We start from the raw sequence: 16,580 nt of genomic DNA, 5'->3' as shown, positions 1-16,580 counted from the left end.
TAAAACAAACAACATGTTTACTTGACCCACTTCCTGGGAAACTTATCAAGGAGCTTTTTGTATTATTAGGTCCATCAGTGCTAAATATTATAAACTTATCACTTTCCTCTGGCACTGTTCCCCTAGCATTCAAGAAAGCGGTTATTCATCCTCTGCTCAAAAGACCTAACCTTGATCCTGACCTCATGGTAAACTACCGACCGGTGTCCCACCTTCCCTTTATTTCGAAAATCCTCGAAGAAATTGTCGCACAGCAGCTAAATGAACACTTAGTGTCTAACAATCTCTGTGAACCTTTTCAATCCGGTTTCAGGGCAAATCACTCTACGGAGACAGCCCTCGCAAAAATGACTAATGATCTACTGCTAACGATGGATTCTGATGCGTCATCTATGTTGCTGCTTCTTGATCTTAGCGCTGCTTTCGATACCGTCGATCATAATATTTTATTAGAGCGTATCAAAACACGTATTGGTATGTCAGACTTAGCTTTGTCGTGGTTTAACTCTTATCTTACTGACAGGATGCAATGCGTCTCCCATAATAATGTGACCTCGGACTATGTTAAGGTAACGTGCGGAGTTCCTCAGGGTTCGGTTCTTGGCCCTGCACTCTTTAGTATTTACATGCTGCCGCTAGGCGACATCATACGCAAATACGGTGTTAGCTTTCATTGTTATGCTGATGACACCCAACTCTACATGCCCCTAAAGCTGACCAACACGCCGGATTGTAGTCAACTGGAGGCGTGTCTTAATGAAATTAAACAATGGATGTCCGCTAACTTCTTGCAACTCAACGCCAAGAAAACGGAAATGCTGATTATCGGTCCTGCTAAACACCGACATTTATTTAATAATACCACCTTAACATTTGACAACCAAACAATTACACAAGGCGAATCAGTAAAGAATCTGGGTATTATCTTCGACCCAACTCTCTCGTTTGAGTCACACATTAAGAGTGTTACTAAAACGGCCTTCTTTCATCTCCGTAATATCGCTAAAATTCGTTCTATTTTATCCACTAGCGACGCTGAGATCATTATTCATGCGTTCGTTACGTCTCGTCTCGATTACTGTAACGTATTATTTTTGGGGCTCCCTATGTCTAGCATTAAAAAATTACAGTTGGTACAAAATGCGGCTGCTAGACTTTTGACAAGAACAAGAAAGTTTGATCATATTACGCCTATACTGGCTCACCTGCACTGGCTTCCTGTGCACTTAAGATGTGACTTTAAGGTTTTACTACTTACGTATAAAATACTACACGGTCTAGCTCCGTCCTATCTTGTCGATTGCATTGTACCATATGTCCCGGCAAGAAATCTGCGTTCAAAGAACTCCGGCTTATTAGTGATTCCCAGAGCCCAAAAAAAGTCTGCGGGCTATAGAGCGTTTTCTATTCGGGCTCCAGTACTATGGAATACCCTCCCGGTAACAATTAGAGATGCTACCTCAGTAGAAGCATTTAAGTCCCATCTTAAAACTCATTTGTATACTCTAGCCTTTAAATAGCCCCCCTGTTAGACCAGTTGATCTGCCGTTTCTTTTCTTTTCTCCTCTGCTCCCCTTTTCCTTGAGGGGGGGGGGGCACAGGTCCGGTGGCCATGGATGAAGTGCTGGCTGTCCAGAGTCGGGACCCGGGGTGGACCGCTCGCCTGTGCATCGGCAGGGAACATCTCTGCGCTGCTGACCCGTCTCCGCTCGGGATGGTGTCCTGCTGGCCCCACTATGGACTGGACTCTTACTATTATGTTGGATCCACTATGGACTGGACTCTCACAATATTATGTCAGACCCACTCGACATCCATTGCTTTCGGTCTCCCCTAGAGGGGGGGGGTTACCCACATATGCGGTCCTCTCCAAGGTTTCTCATAGTCATTCACATCGACGTCCCACTGGGGTCAGTTTTTCCTTGCCCGTATGTGGGCTTTGTACCGAGGATGTCGTTGTGGCTTGTGCAGCCCTTTGAGACACTTGTGATTTAGGGCTATATAAATAAAGATTGATTGATGATTGAATTATCTCTGTCATTTGTATTCAGTGAGTTTTTTTTAAAATAGGGGAAAAATCTTAAATCTATTTTTTGTTCTTTGTACTTAGTCCAGATTTTAGATTCAGCAGACTGTGAACAAACAACATCTTTTGCAACATTGCGTGATGATTTACCTCCTTGAGGAAGTTTGATCATCCTCTCCTTTGTTTCAATTGACATATCTCGTGTCGGAGCCATGATTTATGTCAATCCTTCTGGTGCAACAGCTCAACAAAGTATAAACGCTCCTTTTTAACTGCAGACTAATGAATACATTTAATCTGATGCAGGTGCTAGCTCTGGAAATGAAAATTTACAGGATGGTTCCACATCATTTTTCAAAAATTGAGTGATTCCATAAATATATTTCCATAATTATATTTTCTCTAATGGCTATTTTTCAAACTACATTGAGGGTTTGTATTTGATCATGGCGGTGTGCCACAGCAAAATATCAACGGCCAATCCTCAAAGATGAGGGTTTTTACGTGAAAACTAATTAAAGTACTATCATTTATTGTAGCGTTCAAAGAAGACACACAAAGTGAGACGCTCTTTTTAGCTTTTAATGTCAATCTTATGACTACGTTGGGCCGAATTCCAACAAGTATTTCCTCCACGCACACACGTCTGTCTTCATGTTTCAGTCGCTGGCACACAACAACACTTCTTTATTCTCCGCCAACTCTGTGTGTTCAAGACCATGGGAAAAATGAACATCATAACACACTAACATACAGATTAACACAATCGGGTAGTTACAGTATGAATATATTTATATAGTTTATTATTTGTGCACTATTAACTAGTGATGCACCAAAAATTTACTTTGATTACCGGAACAGCACTGCCTAAACCAGATGTTGTGATGACGCACGAGTTGTCTGGAGCAGAGGCAGCATGTTCGTGCTGTGGACATATTTTTATGTATCCGCAGACAGCGATCTTCAAAATTTAAGATGGCAATGGCGGTTTTTAAAGAAAGGAAGGCTCCCAGCAGCGCAAAGCAAGTGTGACGGGTCTCTGCAGCTCCCTTTTCGTCGCAGACATGGAGCGACAGAAGTAAAGAGTCTCTTTTAGTAAAGAAAGAGTGACTAAAAGGGTTGGAGAAATCTCTCGAAAAAAATTCTTAACAAAGTACAATTGGAAAAATAGAGCAAAACAATATTATGTAAGTAAAAATATATGTTAATACTATAATTAATAGCAAATTTGTTTTAAGTGTATTTACTATTAATTGTTTTGCCTTTTTAAGGAAAAAATATGCATCATATAGAATATGATGACGTTATATTGACCATGCCCCTACCGCAACAGGTATTACGGCAATCTAGGAGAAACACTGACGTTGACGTTGACCGCTTCACTATTGAATTATCAAAAAAGACATTCCCTCCATTAACAGTTAATTAACTTATGTGTGCACACGCTGAAATAAGTATCATTATAGGTGCTTAACTCTGGTTTTATTTATTCTGTGTTGTGTGTTGAAGGTTTCTTGAATACTGATAGTTGTTTGTGCGTGTGTGCGTGCACGCGCTTGTGTCTGTGTGTGTGCTGAAATTACAGGCGTCATATTAAACAGAAAGCATGGCAGTCTATAATAATGAGATGACTCTCACGTTTTTCCATGTAGCAATGACTGTTAACATGGTTCAAAGTATATGTTGTGTAATGGCTCCACTGTAAAAATTTTACACAAGGCCACAATCATGGTGACGAGTGTGTGATGACTGGGGTATGCTTAGTACCAACATGTGCAGTGCATTACAATCCAAGGCTTTCCAAGTGAATGCTAGAATCAACTTGATGTGTCTGTTTACATATAATACAGTATTTGCAAAATAACGTTCAGTAACATAGAGGGAAGTGGACACTTATAGTTTAGCATGCGTTCTTTGGGGGTTAGAACTGTTGTGAACTGTGGGTTTTAGCAAAGTCCAGTTTAGATTTATAAACAGCTGTTATTTAAGATCTGAATCGTTTTGTGAAAGAATAGCAGAATTTTCCAAGGGCCAGGTGGTTCTCAGCTGCAGCATGAGAACTCTGGAGGGATTTAAAAGCGGTGAGTGGGGGGAAATAGTCAGTCTTTCACTGAACAGCTTTGAGAGTGTCATCTCAGCTCTCAGACAGTACAAAACCGTGAGTCATTGTGTTCCACTGCTATGTACTATGGTTGACCGTGTGTGTGCATGTGTGTAACGTTTGTTTAGTCAATGAGTAACGAGCATAAGTGAAGTGAAGTGAATTACATTTATGTAGCACTTTTTCTCAAGTTATGTTCATCTGTCAGTACACAGATGAAAAATAGCTGTTTTGCTCAAACCTTCAGTAGTTTGAAAATGAATATCAAAATACTTTTGTACATACAGGTAGCCCCTACAATTGTTTCAATGTCAACCAAGGAAAAAGTGTTACAAGTTGCTTGTATTTGTGTGTTATTTGTGGCAAAATGTCAAATTTTTTAGGAATAAAGTGGTACTTTTGGTGCAAATTTGGGCTCTTAATCATGGAATTTTGAACAAAATGTTCTATATACAGTAGGTTTGTACCAAAGAACATTTTTGGCTTCTAATTTCCAGTCCTGATACAATACTTTACAAATGTTTTAAAGCAATTAACTAAAGTAATCACAATAACACATTAATAAAGACAGACAGACAAAACACTGGGTGTTGTATGCTACATTTGTAGTTGCAGGTGCCCTAAAGTGGACTGACGTAAAGGTGGCTGCCAATGTATGCCAAAGGCCTCTCTGACTATCAAGACTGATGCACAGAGTGAACACTCTTGCAGCCTGTTTAATAGCGAGAGACATGAACATGGCAATACTACATACTGAGATGGGCAAAATGATCAAGTAAATTTTCTGTGCAATTCCTGCATAAACACACACATACAGATTTTCACCACAATGTAATGTTTCTATTGACGTACAAGGCCATTCATTTCTGAAATTATCTGTAATGTTTTTTTTATTCTGTAAATAATCCCATAAAACTATTTGTGGATGCCCTTGTCAGGGAAAAGGACCACACAAAAATTGTGGTACAGTACCAATTCTCAGGAAATCTAAAGCGTGTACCTCCACCAAGGCCACACTGGGCTATGCTACACATCTTCATCAGTATGTTAGGTGTCGTGTCATCCTGTTAACACTCATACATATTTAAACTCGGACCGTAAGTGCTGAATGTTTTTCTGCCCTCTATGAAAGTGCAGAAAATGTAATTGTTTTGTGAGCATAAGCAGGACTTTATACTTTCTCTTGTCTGCAATGATTGATTGCAAAATGCACTCTACCTGTACTGTACTGGCCTATAATCATTAACACATGCGCATGTGTGTGTATGTTTTAACTCATTCAGTAACGCCTGTTTTCACAAATGCTCCAAGGGACGTGACGGTGGAGTCTGGCCAGGACGTCCAGATTCCTTGCAGCGCTCAGGGCCAGCCACAACCTGTCCTCACCTGGAACAAGGTGAGATGCTAAAAGTCCCGTTTTATGAACATGCTGCCATTAAGGGGTCATGAGGTTGTGCAAGCGGGGGCAGATAGGGCCTGAGGCATGGTTATTTTTGGTCTGTAATTATTTATAGTAGTAGCCATCGTCAAACACCTTTGTTGGTATTATAGACGTTTGCTTGTCTTTTTTTTTTTTTTTACTTTAGACCTAAACATTTTAATAATTGGGAACAAGATGGCAAATATAGCTGTCAAAAGAGACACAGTCAAAAAAAATACTTTGATGATTCTGAAAATTGATCTAGAACAATATGGCTGAAGTAGGTGAGGTCAAATTCCATCAGAACGTGATACCTCGGATGTGATCCTTTAAGGAAATTCCTGCAGATGTTCTACTAATCGGTGGTTGCAAGTGTAATATTTGACAATGTAGTATGCTGAGGGGGACACTTTTAAGGACTCCTTCAGGTGGGACGGGTTAGTAAGTAAGGCTGGTTCTGTGATTGGCACGGAGCTGTACTCCCTGCTGACGGAAGCAGAAAGAAGAATTATGAACAAACTGCTGGCCATGGTAGTCATCAGTGTGCAGAGAAGTCTGTTCAGTGACAGGCTGCTCCTACCCAGGAGCAAAACCAACAAACTGAGAAAGTGTTTTGTTCCCTGTGCCATCAAACTGTGTAATACATTTCCAGGAGGGTTTGTATTATACATACATTTTTTTATTATACTTTATTATTCTATGTAATCGCTTACCTTATTTCTCTGTATGTTGCATATGATCCCATGATCAACATGATATACCAATCATTGTTTTTAATTTGGAACAGGTTTTTTAAATTTTGTGTTTATACCAGCTCCAGTTCCAAAAATAATATATCCTTTTATTCTGAGAAGTTTATGATATTATCAAAGAGGTCGAATCCATGCAAAGCTCCCTCCCACACAAGGTGATGACCTCCACCCTCTCGTCCCCCCAGGATGGTGTGCAGGTGACAGAGAGTGGTAAATTCCACATCAGCCCTGAGGGTTTTTTAGAAGTGAAGGATGTGGGCACCGCCGATGGGGGCCGCTACGAGTGCCTGGCCCGCAATCCCATTGGCTATCAGGTTGCTAGCATGGTGCTAACAGTCACAGGTAAGACTCTTTTTTTATCATGTCATAAAGTAGACACAAGGGTTGTACATTTGCTAATAAATATGTTTATTGAACTGTAATTATAACTGAAGTTATTTTTGTCAGATGTACTTATTACTTGCATGGTAATATCGTGTCCACAGAGTAAGACGTCCTAGTCAGACAATTTTTTAGTCACACACTGAATCAATTATGTTAGATTGCTGTCAGCTCTTCCCTTTCTGCAAGGACGTCGCGACCATCTGCTGATGCACATACACATTTCCAATGTACTCCGCCGTTGTTCGACTATGTTAAGCTGCCACTTTTAAGAACACACTTTTAAATAATAAACATATAATTAAAGTATATGAGACATTAAAGATTCAAATGACTAGTAGTTACACATACAAAGTTACTTTCTGTCTGTGACTGAAGCAATGGTGGCTTGTCTGGTGCGAGATTTAATGTATACAGTGCATCCAGAAAGTATTGACAGCGCTTCATGTTTTCCACATTTGTGTATTTGCCAAAATACACCTGAAATGCTCTCAGACAATGAGAAACAAAATTCTCTGGCCTGATGGAACAAATATTGAACTCCTTGGCGTGAATGCCCAACATCATGTTTGAAGGAAATCAGGCACCTCTCATCACCAGGCCAATACCATCCCTACAGTGAAGCATGGTGGTGGCAAATTTAATACATTTGCAGTTTAAAAATGTTTTATTTCCCATTGTCCATCCATCCATCCATTTTCTCATTTTGCGGTATTGTCTGTATGTATTACATTTTGGAAAAAGGCTGTAACATAACAAAATGTGGAAAAAGTGAAGCGCTGTGAATACTTTCCGGCTGAACTGTACATCTTAAATTAATTTTCCTTTTAGTTAACTCATTTTACTTTCAAATAAAGTTTCAGGGAGCTGCCTGTGAAATTAAAATGTGTCTAAATGTGACAGCATCAATATTTATTTAATAACATGACAAAAAGAAAGAAAATACATCATACTCACAGGAGATGTATTTACAGACAAAATCTACCAATTGCCAGCAGTATAGTTTGCAGTGCTCTTTAAAGGGTTCATATAACTTTGTTTCTCTATTTAAAACACTTCCTTATGGTCTACATAACATGTTATTGTGTTTTTTGGTCAAAATTTTGCATATATTATGTTTTACATACTATCTTCAGGCCACTTTCTGACCGTGTCTTCAGGACTCGCCATTTTGTGGGCAGTCCGATGCCCTACTACAACCAAAGCCCTCTTTGATTGCATCTCCAGCCCTTCAACCATGTTGTAGTTTTAAGCAATTCCATATCGAGTCTACTGACAGATATAATTTAGAACTTTACGCTACTTTGTATTACAAATGGCAACAGCTGAGGATGCATGTGCATGTACAAGCCAGTCTGCCCCACAACAAGAGCGTAGAGGAAAAAAGAAGGAACTTAGTGACTACAATGCAGGACTAAAATGGCGGACTCATGCAAAGCTCTTCGAGTAAACAGTGTCGAGATTTTTATCAATTATATTATCCATCCATCCATCCATTTTCTACCGCTTATTCCCTTTTGGGGTCGCGGGGGGCGCTGGAGCCTATCTCAGCTACAATCTATATTATATACCATATATATCTGCTGAAGTAAGTAAGGCAAAATACGTCACAAGCAGCTCAAATTCCAAATGGCTCATTTGGATCAAGTATGAAGGAAGGCAAGATTGTTTTATAAACAACATGCTTCCATGGTTTGATTTCCAATTTTCGGGATTCATGGGGATCCCAAATACATAAAAACAGGTGCCAACAGGTAAGGAAAGTTGGTTTTGCATAATAAGACCCCTTTAAGTTAAAGGCTATAAGATGACGGACAAATCCTTTCTTTTGAGCTGAGACAAGTTAATTAACTTCAGATTTGGTCAACCTCACTGTGCTATGTCAAGCTTTTCTGTAGAAATCTGCCTTGAAAAAATGCTGTCATAATTGTACCCCTGCATGAAGGCGTCAGTAGACGAATCTGGAATCTGATTGGTTAAGAAACAGTCCAGTTGCTAGTACAGTGTAAGTGCAATGGGCCTGCACACCTGATTCTAAATGTCCTGGGCAAATTAGATTGGATTGGCAGCACATAAAAGCTAAAATCAAATTTGGACAAAAAATATCTAACATTCACTGGAGCCAGCTAGCCCAATCGGAGCCCTAGTCTAAAGGGCTCCCGTTAGGGAAACGCTGGAAATATCACTCTACAACTGAAATATAGTAAAATGAAAATACGAGGATGAATCCAATTAATTAAAATAAAATGATAACATTTTTGAAATTGTTAAATAGTAAATAAATGTTAATTTAAAAAGATAATGAAATTGATGTGTATTGATTAAAAGCTAGTAAACACCAGATAAATGTTGAATACAAAAGATAAAATAATAAAAAATTCAAAAACAAATTAAAAAAATAAAATAAAATTTAAACGCCAAGTTAAAAAGGTAGTTATTCAACTTGTTTTTAACATTTCCAACATTCTCTGCAGCCCTTAGGCCCTCTAGCAGACTATTCCCCATTCGGAGGATGTAATACTGGAACGATGCCTCCCCGTGGGTGTATGTCCGGACTTTAGGAATGGTCAGGAGGCTAGTGCTGCAGGACCTCAGGGACCGCAAGGGCTCATATGATAAAAACAGCTACGGAAACATAAAAAGGCAGACAAGAAACTTACGACAAAGTGAAGATAATAAACCTTTTTAGTTTTTCTTGCCTGACTGGAAGAACCTAATTCAATAATAATACATAATGAACCTCTTTATGTTGGGAATAGAATAATACAATTTAATGTAACAAATAATATAATTAAATTTGTAAATGTAGGTCTGTGCTTCTGATTGTTTAAACCAATAGAGAAGGCCTTGTTGGCCCTGATGCTCCACCACTAATTGTTTGTGGGGGGTTTTTTCTTCTCATTGTCAATTTGCTTGCAATATGTGACTTTCTAGCACACATTAACACCAATCATGCTTTGTCCTCTCTCCACTGCCTCTTTCTGTCTTGCAACAACAGTTCCAGCAGTGAGCAGAGAAGGCGACACCTTTGTGAGCACATCCATAGAGCAGGCCATCCGTAATGTAGACAGCGCCATCGAGTCTACAAGGAGACGTCTGTTTGATGGGTAAGCTGGGAGAGACTCATGAAATACGCTTCTCTCGACATAACTTTAAGTACACCTGCATCTCATAAGACTCTGTGTACAAAGCCTGTATCTGAAAATGTACTTTTACAAATTGACACCTTAAAAGCTATTTATGTTTATTTTTATGGTGGTGGTGGCCTGCTTGGCTTAAAACTGCTGTGTATCCTGGTTATATACTGATTATTGAAGGTTTGAATATTAGAAACACCTCAGTATGATACTTTAAATGGAGACATGTATTATTATAATTGCAACATTTATGGTCAGAAAAGTTGTAATTTGGGAAAAACATTTTTTTACCTATAAATAATAATATATATATATTTTTTTGTATTTCCTCTTATCCGGTCACGTGTTAAAAAATATATTTTAAAGATGAGTTGCATGTCCTTGTTTTGAGTCATAATTAGAGTAATATTTTGTCGTATAGTCTCTTCTTCCAAAATTCAAACACATTCAGTCAGTTTAATCACAATCAAGGTTACCACTTTTCTCATCTGGCCGACATTATCTACTGTGGGGATGATAAAGAAGAAACCATCTTCGTCACTGTTGGCAGGTTCAATGGAGTTCATAAGTGTTTCCATCCTGTTGAAAGATTTGGTAAGCAGTTGTGTTGATCTTGGCATGCACATATGGTGCTGCACTCGGCCTACACATATACACGCCATGCAGAGGACAAACACGTAAACACAAGGAACTGAAATGCACACCGAGCACAAAACACTAAGCTAAAACGACACAAGGGGATTTCCAGTTGTTGAACAGGCTGCTGGCTCTTTTAAATGAAAAACATAATGTCACAAGAAAACAATTGAGGAAAACCAGTGGCCTTCTCTGCTTGTTATATTTTTATTTTGCATGTCTTATTTTTCTGTCCTGTTTTCGAAAAGCCTGTCAAAGATAAATGTCTGATTTAAAACAGAAATTCATCATCATCAATTATGAAGAACATCCATACATTTGTTTAGTCGGCCATGCAAACTAAATGATGTTAGAGTGCTTAGAAAAGCAGAAACTCAATTGGCTTTTTGATAGAAGTTTTGATAGAGGCAGAAACCAGTGACTTGCATGAGGTTCATACCTGGTGAGGCACTGGCATTTTTTACTTTATTTGTAAAAGTCCTCTATTCTCTTTTATTTGTAAAAGTGTCAGTTAATTTGTGATATTGTTTTGCACTAGGTTGCCACCTACTGTAGATGTGCTTTGTTGTAGAAAGATGGCAGCGATACGCACCTACTAGCTCACGTACACCCCCAACCCATTAATGGCGTGAAAGGGACACTGCACTCTTCTCTGTAGTGATGGGTCCGGCAACACCGATGCATCGACGCATGCGTCGAGCTCATAGAGCGAAACCCTGTGTCGGTGCGCGTACCGCTTTTAGAAAGTCACGTGACCAATCATGAGCTGTTTTGGTCACGTGACCGATACGCGAACTGTGTCGCACTGACGCCTCCTCTGTGCCCTGTGAGCGGGTCTTTTCTACAGCCGGAGAAATAATAACTAAGAAGAGAAAGCGTCTAAAATTGAATACGTTGGAAAAACTGTTTTTAAAAAAAAAATAAAAATGTGTAAAATAAATAAATAAATAATTTCCAGGTCCACAAGCATCCTCATTCACAACACGTTCTCTTAGATTTCCATGTTATGATACATGTTCACATTATTTATTGACTGTATCTAAAAAAGACAAAAAATATATTTTTATTTAAATGAAGTTATGAAATAATCCTAAATGAAATACAATGACTTGGTTTATATTATTGTATATACTAGGTCAGTGGTTCTCAACCTTTTTTCAGCAATGTACCCCCTGTGAATTTTTTTTAATTCAAGTACCCCCTAATCAGAGCAAAGCATTTTTGGTTGAAAAAAAAAAAGATGAAGTAAAATACAGCACTATGTCATCAGTTTCTGATTTATTAAATTGTATAACAGTGCAAAATATTGCTCATTTGTAGTGGTCTTTCTTGAACTATTTGGAAAAAAAGATATAAAAATAGCTAAAAACTTGTTGAAAAATAAACAAGTGATTCAATTATAAATAAAGATTTCTACACCTAGAAGTAATAATCAACTTAAAGTGCCCTCTTTGGGGATTGTATTAGAGCTCCATCTGGATTCATGAACTTATAATTCTAAACATTTCTTCACAAAAAAAAAAAATCTTTAACATCAATATTTATGGAACATGTCCACAAAAAATCTAGCTGTCAACACTGAATATTGCATTGTTGCATTTCTTTTCACAGTTCTTTTTGACAGACATTTTAGTGACAAACCTGAGCTTGTGCTTCACCGAGTTTATGAACTTACATTCATATTTTGTTGAAGTATTTTTCAATAAATATATTTATAAAGGATTTTTGAATTGTTGCTATTTTTAGAATATTTTTTAAAAATCTCACGTACCCCTTGGCATACCTTCAAGTACCCCCAGGGGTACGCGTACCCCATTTGAGAACCACTGTACTAGGTCATAAAATCAGTGTCAGTTGAGTCGGTCCATAGGTTGCCTGTAGGGATTTTTAATGTCCAGCAGATGTCAGTATTTAGTGACACAGTATCGACACAGTATCAATACAGTTTTGCAATGTGTCGAAACGCTTCATGAGGCCTCATCAACCCATCACTACTTCTCTGTATGATTTATTTGTATTTTATTGTCTAAACCAGGGGTCGGCAACCTTTACCAGTCAAAGAGCCATTTTGACCAGTTTCACAAATTATAGACAACAATGGGAGCCGCAAAAAAAATTTGACATTCTAAATGATATAACACTGCATAAAAAAATGTTTCTTTGCTTTGTGCTATGCTTAAACCAGTGGTCTCAGACACGCTGCCCACACCTTTATAAGGAATTTGAAAGCTGGTGCGGCACGCAGGTTTCAATAGAATGGCGCTTGTCAGCGTCATGCGTGCTGTGATGGTACAGCATATAGCACCCACTACAATCAGCGTGCCTGATCAGCCACACGTTGTACGGGGCTTCCGCTTGCTCACGTAGGGGACAGCAAGCATACTTGGTCAACAACCACACAGGTTACACTGACGGTGGCGGTATAAAAAAAAACTTTAACACTCTTACTAATAATGCGCCACACTGTGAACCCACACCAAACAAGAATGACAAACACATTTCGGGAGAACATCTGCACCGTAACACAACATAAACACAACAGGACAAATACCCAGAATCCCATGCAGCCCTAACTCTTTCAGGCTACATTATACACCCCCGCTACCAAACCCCGCCCACCTCAACCGACGCACAGAGAGGGGGGGGGGGGTTGATGTGTGAGGGAGCAGGGTTGGGGTGGGGGCGGGGTTTGGTGGTAGCAGGGGTGTATAATGTAGCCCGGAAGAATCAGGGCTGCATGGGATTCTGGGTGTTTGTTCTGTTGTGTTAAGGTGCAGATGTTCTCCCAAAATGTGTTTGTCGTTCTTGTTTGGTTTTGGTTCAAAGTGTGGCGCATTATTAGTAAGAGTGTTAAAGTTCTTTTATATGGTCACCGTCAGTGTAACCTGTGTGGCTGTTGACCAAGTATGCTTGCTGTCACGTACGTGTGCAAGCAGCAAATGTATATTGTAAAACAAGTGTTGGGTTGGCACGCTATTAATACAGATTGTAGAGGTCACCAAATGTTGTACCATCATGGCACGCCCTTATTATAGCTGTAAGGGTGAAAATCGGTGAATATTAATCCCGGGAGTTTTCTGCAAGAGGCACTGAAATCCGGAAGTCTCACGGGAAAATTGGGGGGTTCAGCAAGTTAGCTGCTGAGCCGCATCAGAGTGATCAAAGAGCCGCATGCGGCTCCGGAGCCGCGGGTTGCCGACCCCTGGTCTAAACAATCCCACTTACATTACATATATTACACAGGCTGTAAGAAATCATGATGTAAATGTTTCTGCAAACTAAACATTATATTGGCGATATGATGACAGAAACGACCGTGTGTCCTCAGCACACTCAGCCCTTAGCGCTAAGGGATTATTTTTCTCATCATGACCTCACCTGCTTCCTGGCAGAAACCTGCAACCAGTTTATTGTTTTAAGTATGCCTCTCCCAACTTCACAGCCCTGTTTTATCAACATCACAGATAAATTATATGCTGTACAGTTATTGCTGCATCCATCACCGTGCATCTGATAAACATTATAATATTCACAAGTCTGTTAAACATGTGTTTCATACCCAACTGACTTGTCAAAGGAGGTTATGTTGGCTTTGGATTCTACTCATTTTATATTAGATTAGATTAGTTTATTTCAAAGGGGACAATGCAATTTCATAAAACACATGACTACACATGGTTAAAAAAGCCAGAATTAGCCAGAAGGCTAGTTTTCATCTGCAGTCCCCTGGCCATGATGTAAAATTACAATTTAAAAGAAAAAGAAAAGAAAGAGAGAGAAAAAAATTAAAGCACACAATACATATACAATAAGATGAAAAATCAAATACAACATCACAACATAATATTTATCTTCGCATCAAAACAGGCTCATCTTTTAGTGCTGGCAGCTGTAGGCATTGATAAGCCACATTTTAAAATTTTTTGTGAAGGCCTGTAAGTTGTGACCAGTTTAACCTCCTCAGGTACTGAGTTCCACACATTTGCGCTCCTTACTGACCAGGCCGACTTACTGAAAGTGCTCCTGCGCAGAGGAATATAACAGTCACCTCTGACAGAGCCTCGAGTGACACGCTCACGGCTGTTTCTTTGGCTGATGAACTCTGCCAGAGGATCTGGAGCCAATTCATGCAGTATTTTATAGGTCAGTTTTAAGTCTGCAAATGTGTGAAGGCGGTCCCTGTTTAAAATACTGTATTTTTTTAGAATGGCACAGTGATGATAGTGCCGAGGTTTTTTTTATCCATAACTTTAATTGCTTGTTTGTTCAAGATTTCCAATGGTTTTTTTTTAACTCTGACCAGCCTGAGACCAGCTGGTAAGGCAATAGTTGAAGTGGCTGAAAATCCATCCATCCATTTTCTACCGCTTGTCCCTTTCGGGGTTGCGGGGGTGCTGGAGCCTGGCCGAAAATCACCGAATGCAAATACAATTTTGCAGCTTCAGTTGACATTTCATTTTGAATTGCACGCAAATTTGCGAGACTAAACTTGATTATTTTATACAATTTGCCAATATGTGCTTTAAAGGAAAGCTCTGAATTTATTATTAACCCAATATATTTATATTGGCTGACAATTTGTATTCTTTCTCCATTAATTTGTATGTCGTGGTCAGATGATACTTTTTTTGTTTCAGTTACATACATGCCTACAGTTTTCGAAAGGTTTAGCTGCATACAGCACTCCTGCAATCAAGTTATAACATTGGACATTGTTTTAGTCAGTTTAGCAGCAACAATGTCTTTGGTGTGGCCATAAAGGAAGAAAACCGTGTCGTCTGCATACATTAAGCATTCAGCTTCAGGACAAACAGTGGGCAAATCATTAATATAGAGCAGTGGTGCCCAACATTTTTGTAACTGGTCAACGCTTGAAAATTTGTCCCACGGACGCGGGGGGGGATTTGATTTTTTTGTCATAAAAAAATACAATCATTTGTGCTTACGGACTGTATCCCTGCAGACTGTATTGATCTATATTGATATATAATGTAGGAACCAGAAATATTAATAACAGAAAGAAACAACCCTTTTGTGCAAATGAGTGTAAATGGGGGAGGGAGGTTTTTTGGGTTGGTGCACTAATTGTAAGTGTATCTTGTGTTTTTTATGTTGATTTAATAAAAAATAAAAATATATATATATTTATTCTTTTTTTTTTTTTTAATTCTTGTGCGGCCCAATCGATCCACGGACCGGTACCGGGCCGCTGCCCGGTGGTTGGGGACCACTGATATGGAGGCTAAATAAAAGGGGGCCTAATATTGACCCCTGAGGGACTCCGGAGGTTAGCCTAAGAGAGTCAGATCTGCAGTTAACTGATACAGATTGTGTTGGATCATACAGATACGATTGAATCCAGCACACAGCACTTTGAAAGAAGTTCAATTTTGAGAGCTTGATAAGGAGAACAGAATGATTATTTATATCAATACATGCTTATCAAAAAGATGCATTTGTGGTCTACATTGCTCAACAAATATATACAGTAATGTCATGCTTAGCCACACTCTTATTTCTCATTGACTCCTGTCTCCATCCTCTCCCATGTCTTTCCCTCTAGTCAGCCCCGTACCCCAGGAGAGCTGCTTGCTCTTTTCCGCTATCCACGGGACCCCTATACGGTAGAGCAGGCTCGAGCTGGCGAGATCTTCGAGCAGACTTTGCTTCTCATCCAGAACCACGTCAACCAGGGTCTCATGGTCGACACCAACGGCACTGGTGAGTCTGATAACTGAAGAAACTGCACTAATTATACTTTTTTCATCATTAAACAATCTTTTTTATGCATCCTAAAACCATGCATTGATAAATTAGTTAACGGAAATGCATGAGATAAGACATGTACGCTTGATTTTAGTTTGCTACGAACTAAATATTGCAAACCAAATAAGTCGGACTACACAGCTACAGTAGGAAAGGGATTTAAATGGCCCCATTCCTGGGTGGATCTCACGTCAGAGAAAGAGGGGGTGTTACTCATTTTGCATTGCAGTCTGCTGAAAATGATGGAAAGTTCCATTCTACAGAGCAATTGACATTGCAGACAAAGATGGAATCCACATTTTACAATACACATTTTAAGATTTTCAATACTACTGTCATCTGGCAGCTAATGTGGATAGTG

At 39.2% G+C, this 16,580-nt stretch overlaps 1 protein-coding gene across 3 annotated transcripts in view; it reads left to right on the top strand.

Annotated features, from left to right (window-relative positions):
- pxdn (peroxidasin) overlaps positions 1–16,580 on the top strand; it is a 106,422-nt gene that overhangs the window by 72,556 nt on the left and 17,286 nt on the right. For all 3 annotated transcript variants that reach the window (XM_061968511.1, XM_061968512.1, XM_061968514.1), the window contains 4 exons: positions 5,411–5,523; positions 6,485–6,641; positions 9,679–9,787; positions 16,017–16,174. In XM_061968511.1, coding sequence (XP_061824495.1) covers positions 5,411–5,523; positions 6,485–6,641; positions 9,679–9,787; positions 16,017–16,174 — 537 coding nt within the window. The remainder of the gene's footprint in view (positions 1–5,410; positions 5,524–6,484; positions 6,642–9,678; positions 9,788–16,016; positions 16,175–16,580) is intronic.

This window comes from Nerophis lumbriciformis, linkage group LG08, assembly GCF_033978685.3.
Source record: "Nerophis lumbriciformis linkage group LG08, RoL_Nlum_v2.1, whole genome shotgun sequence".
Taxonomy (NCBI): domain Eukaryota; kingdom Metazoa; phylum Chordata; class Actinopteri; order Syngnathiformes; family Syngnathidae; genus Nerophis; species Nerophis lumbriciformis.
The sequence above is the reverse complement of the archived record's forward strand: the minus strand, read 5'-3'. Positions and strand labels throughout refer to the sequence as shown.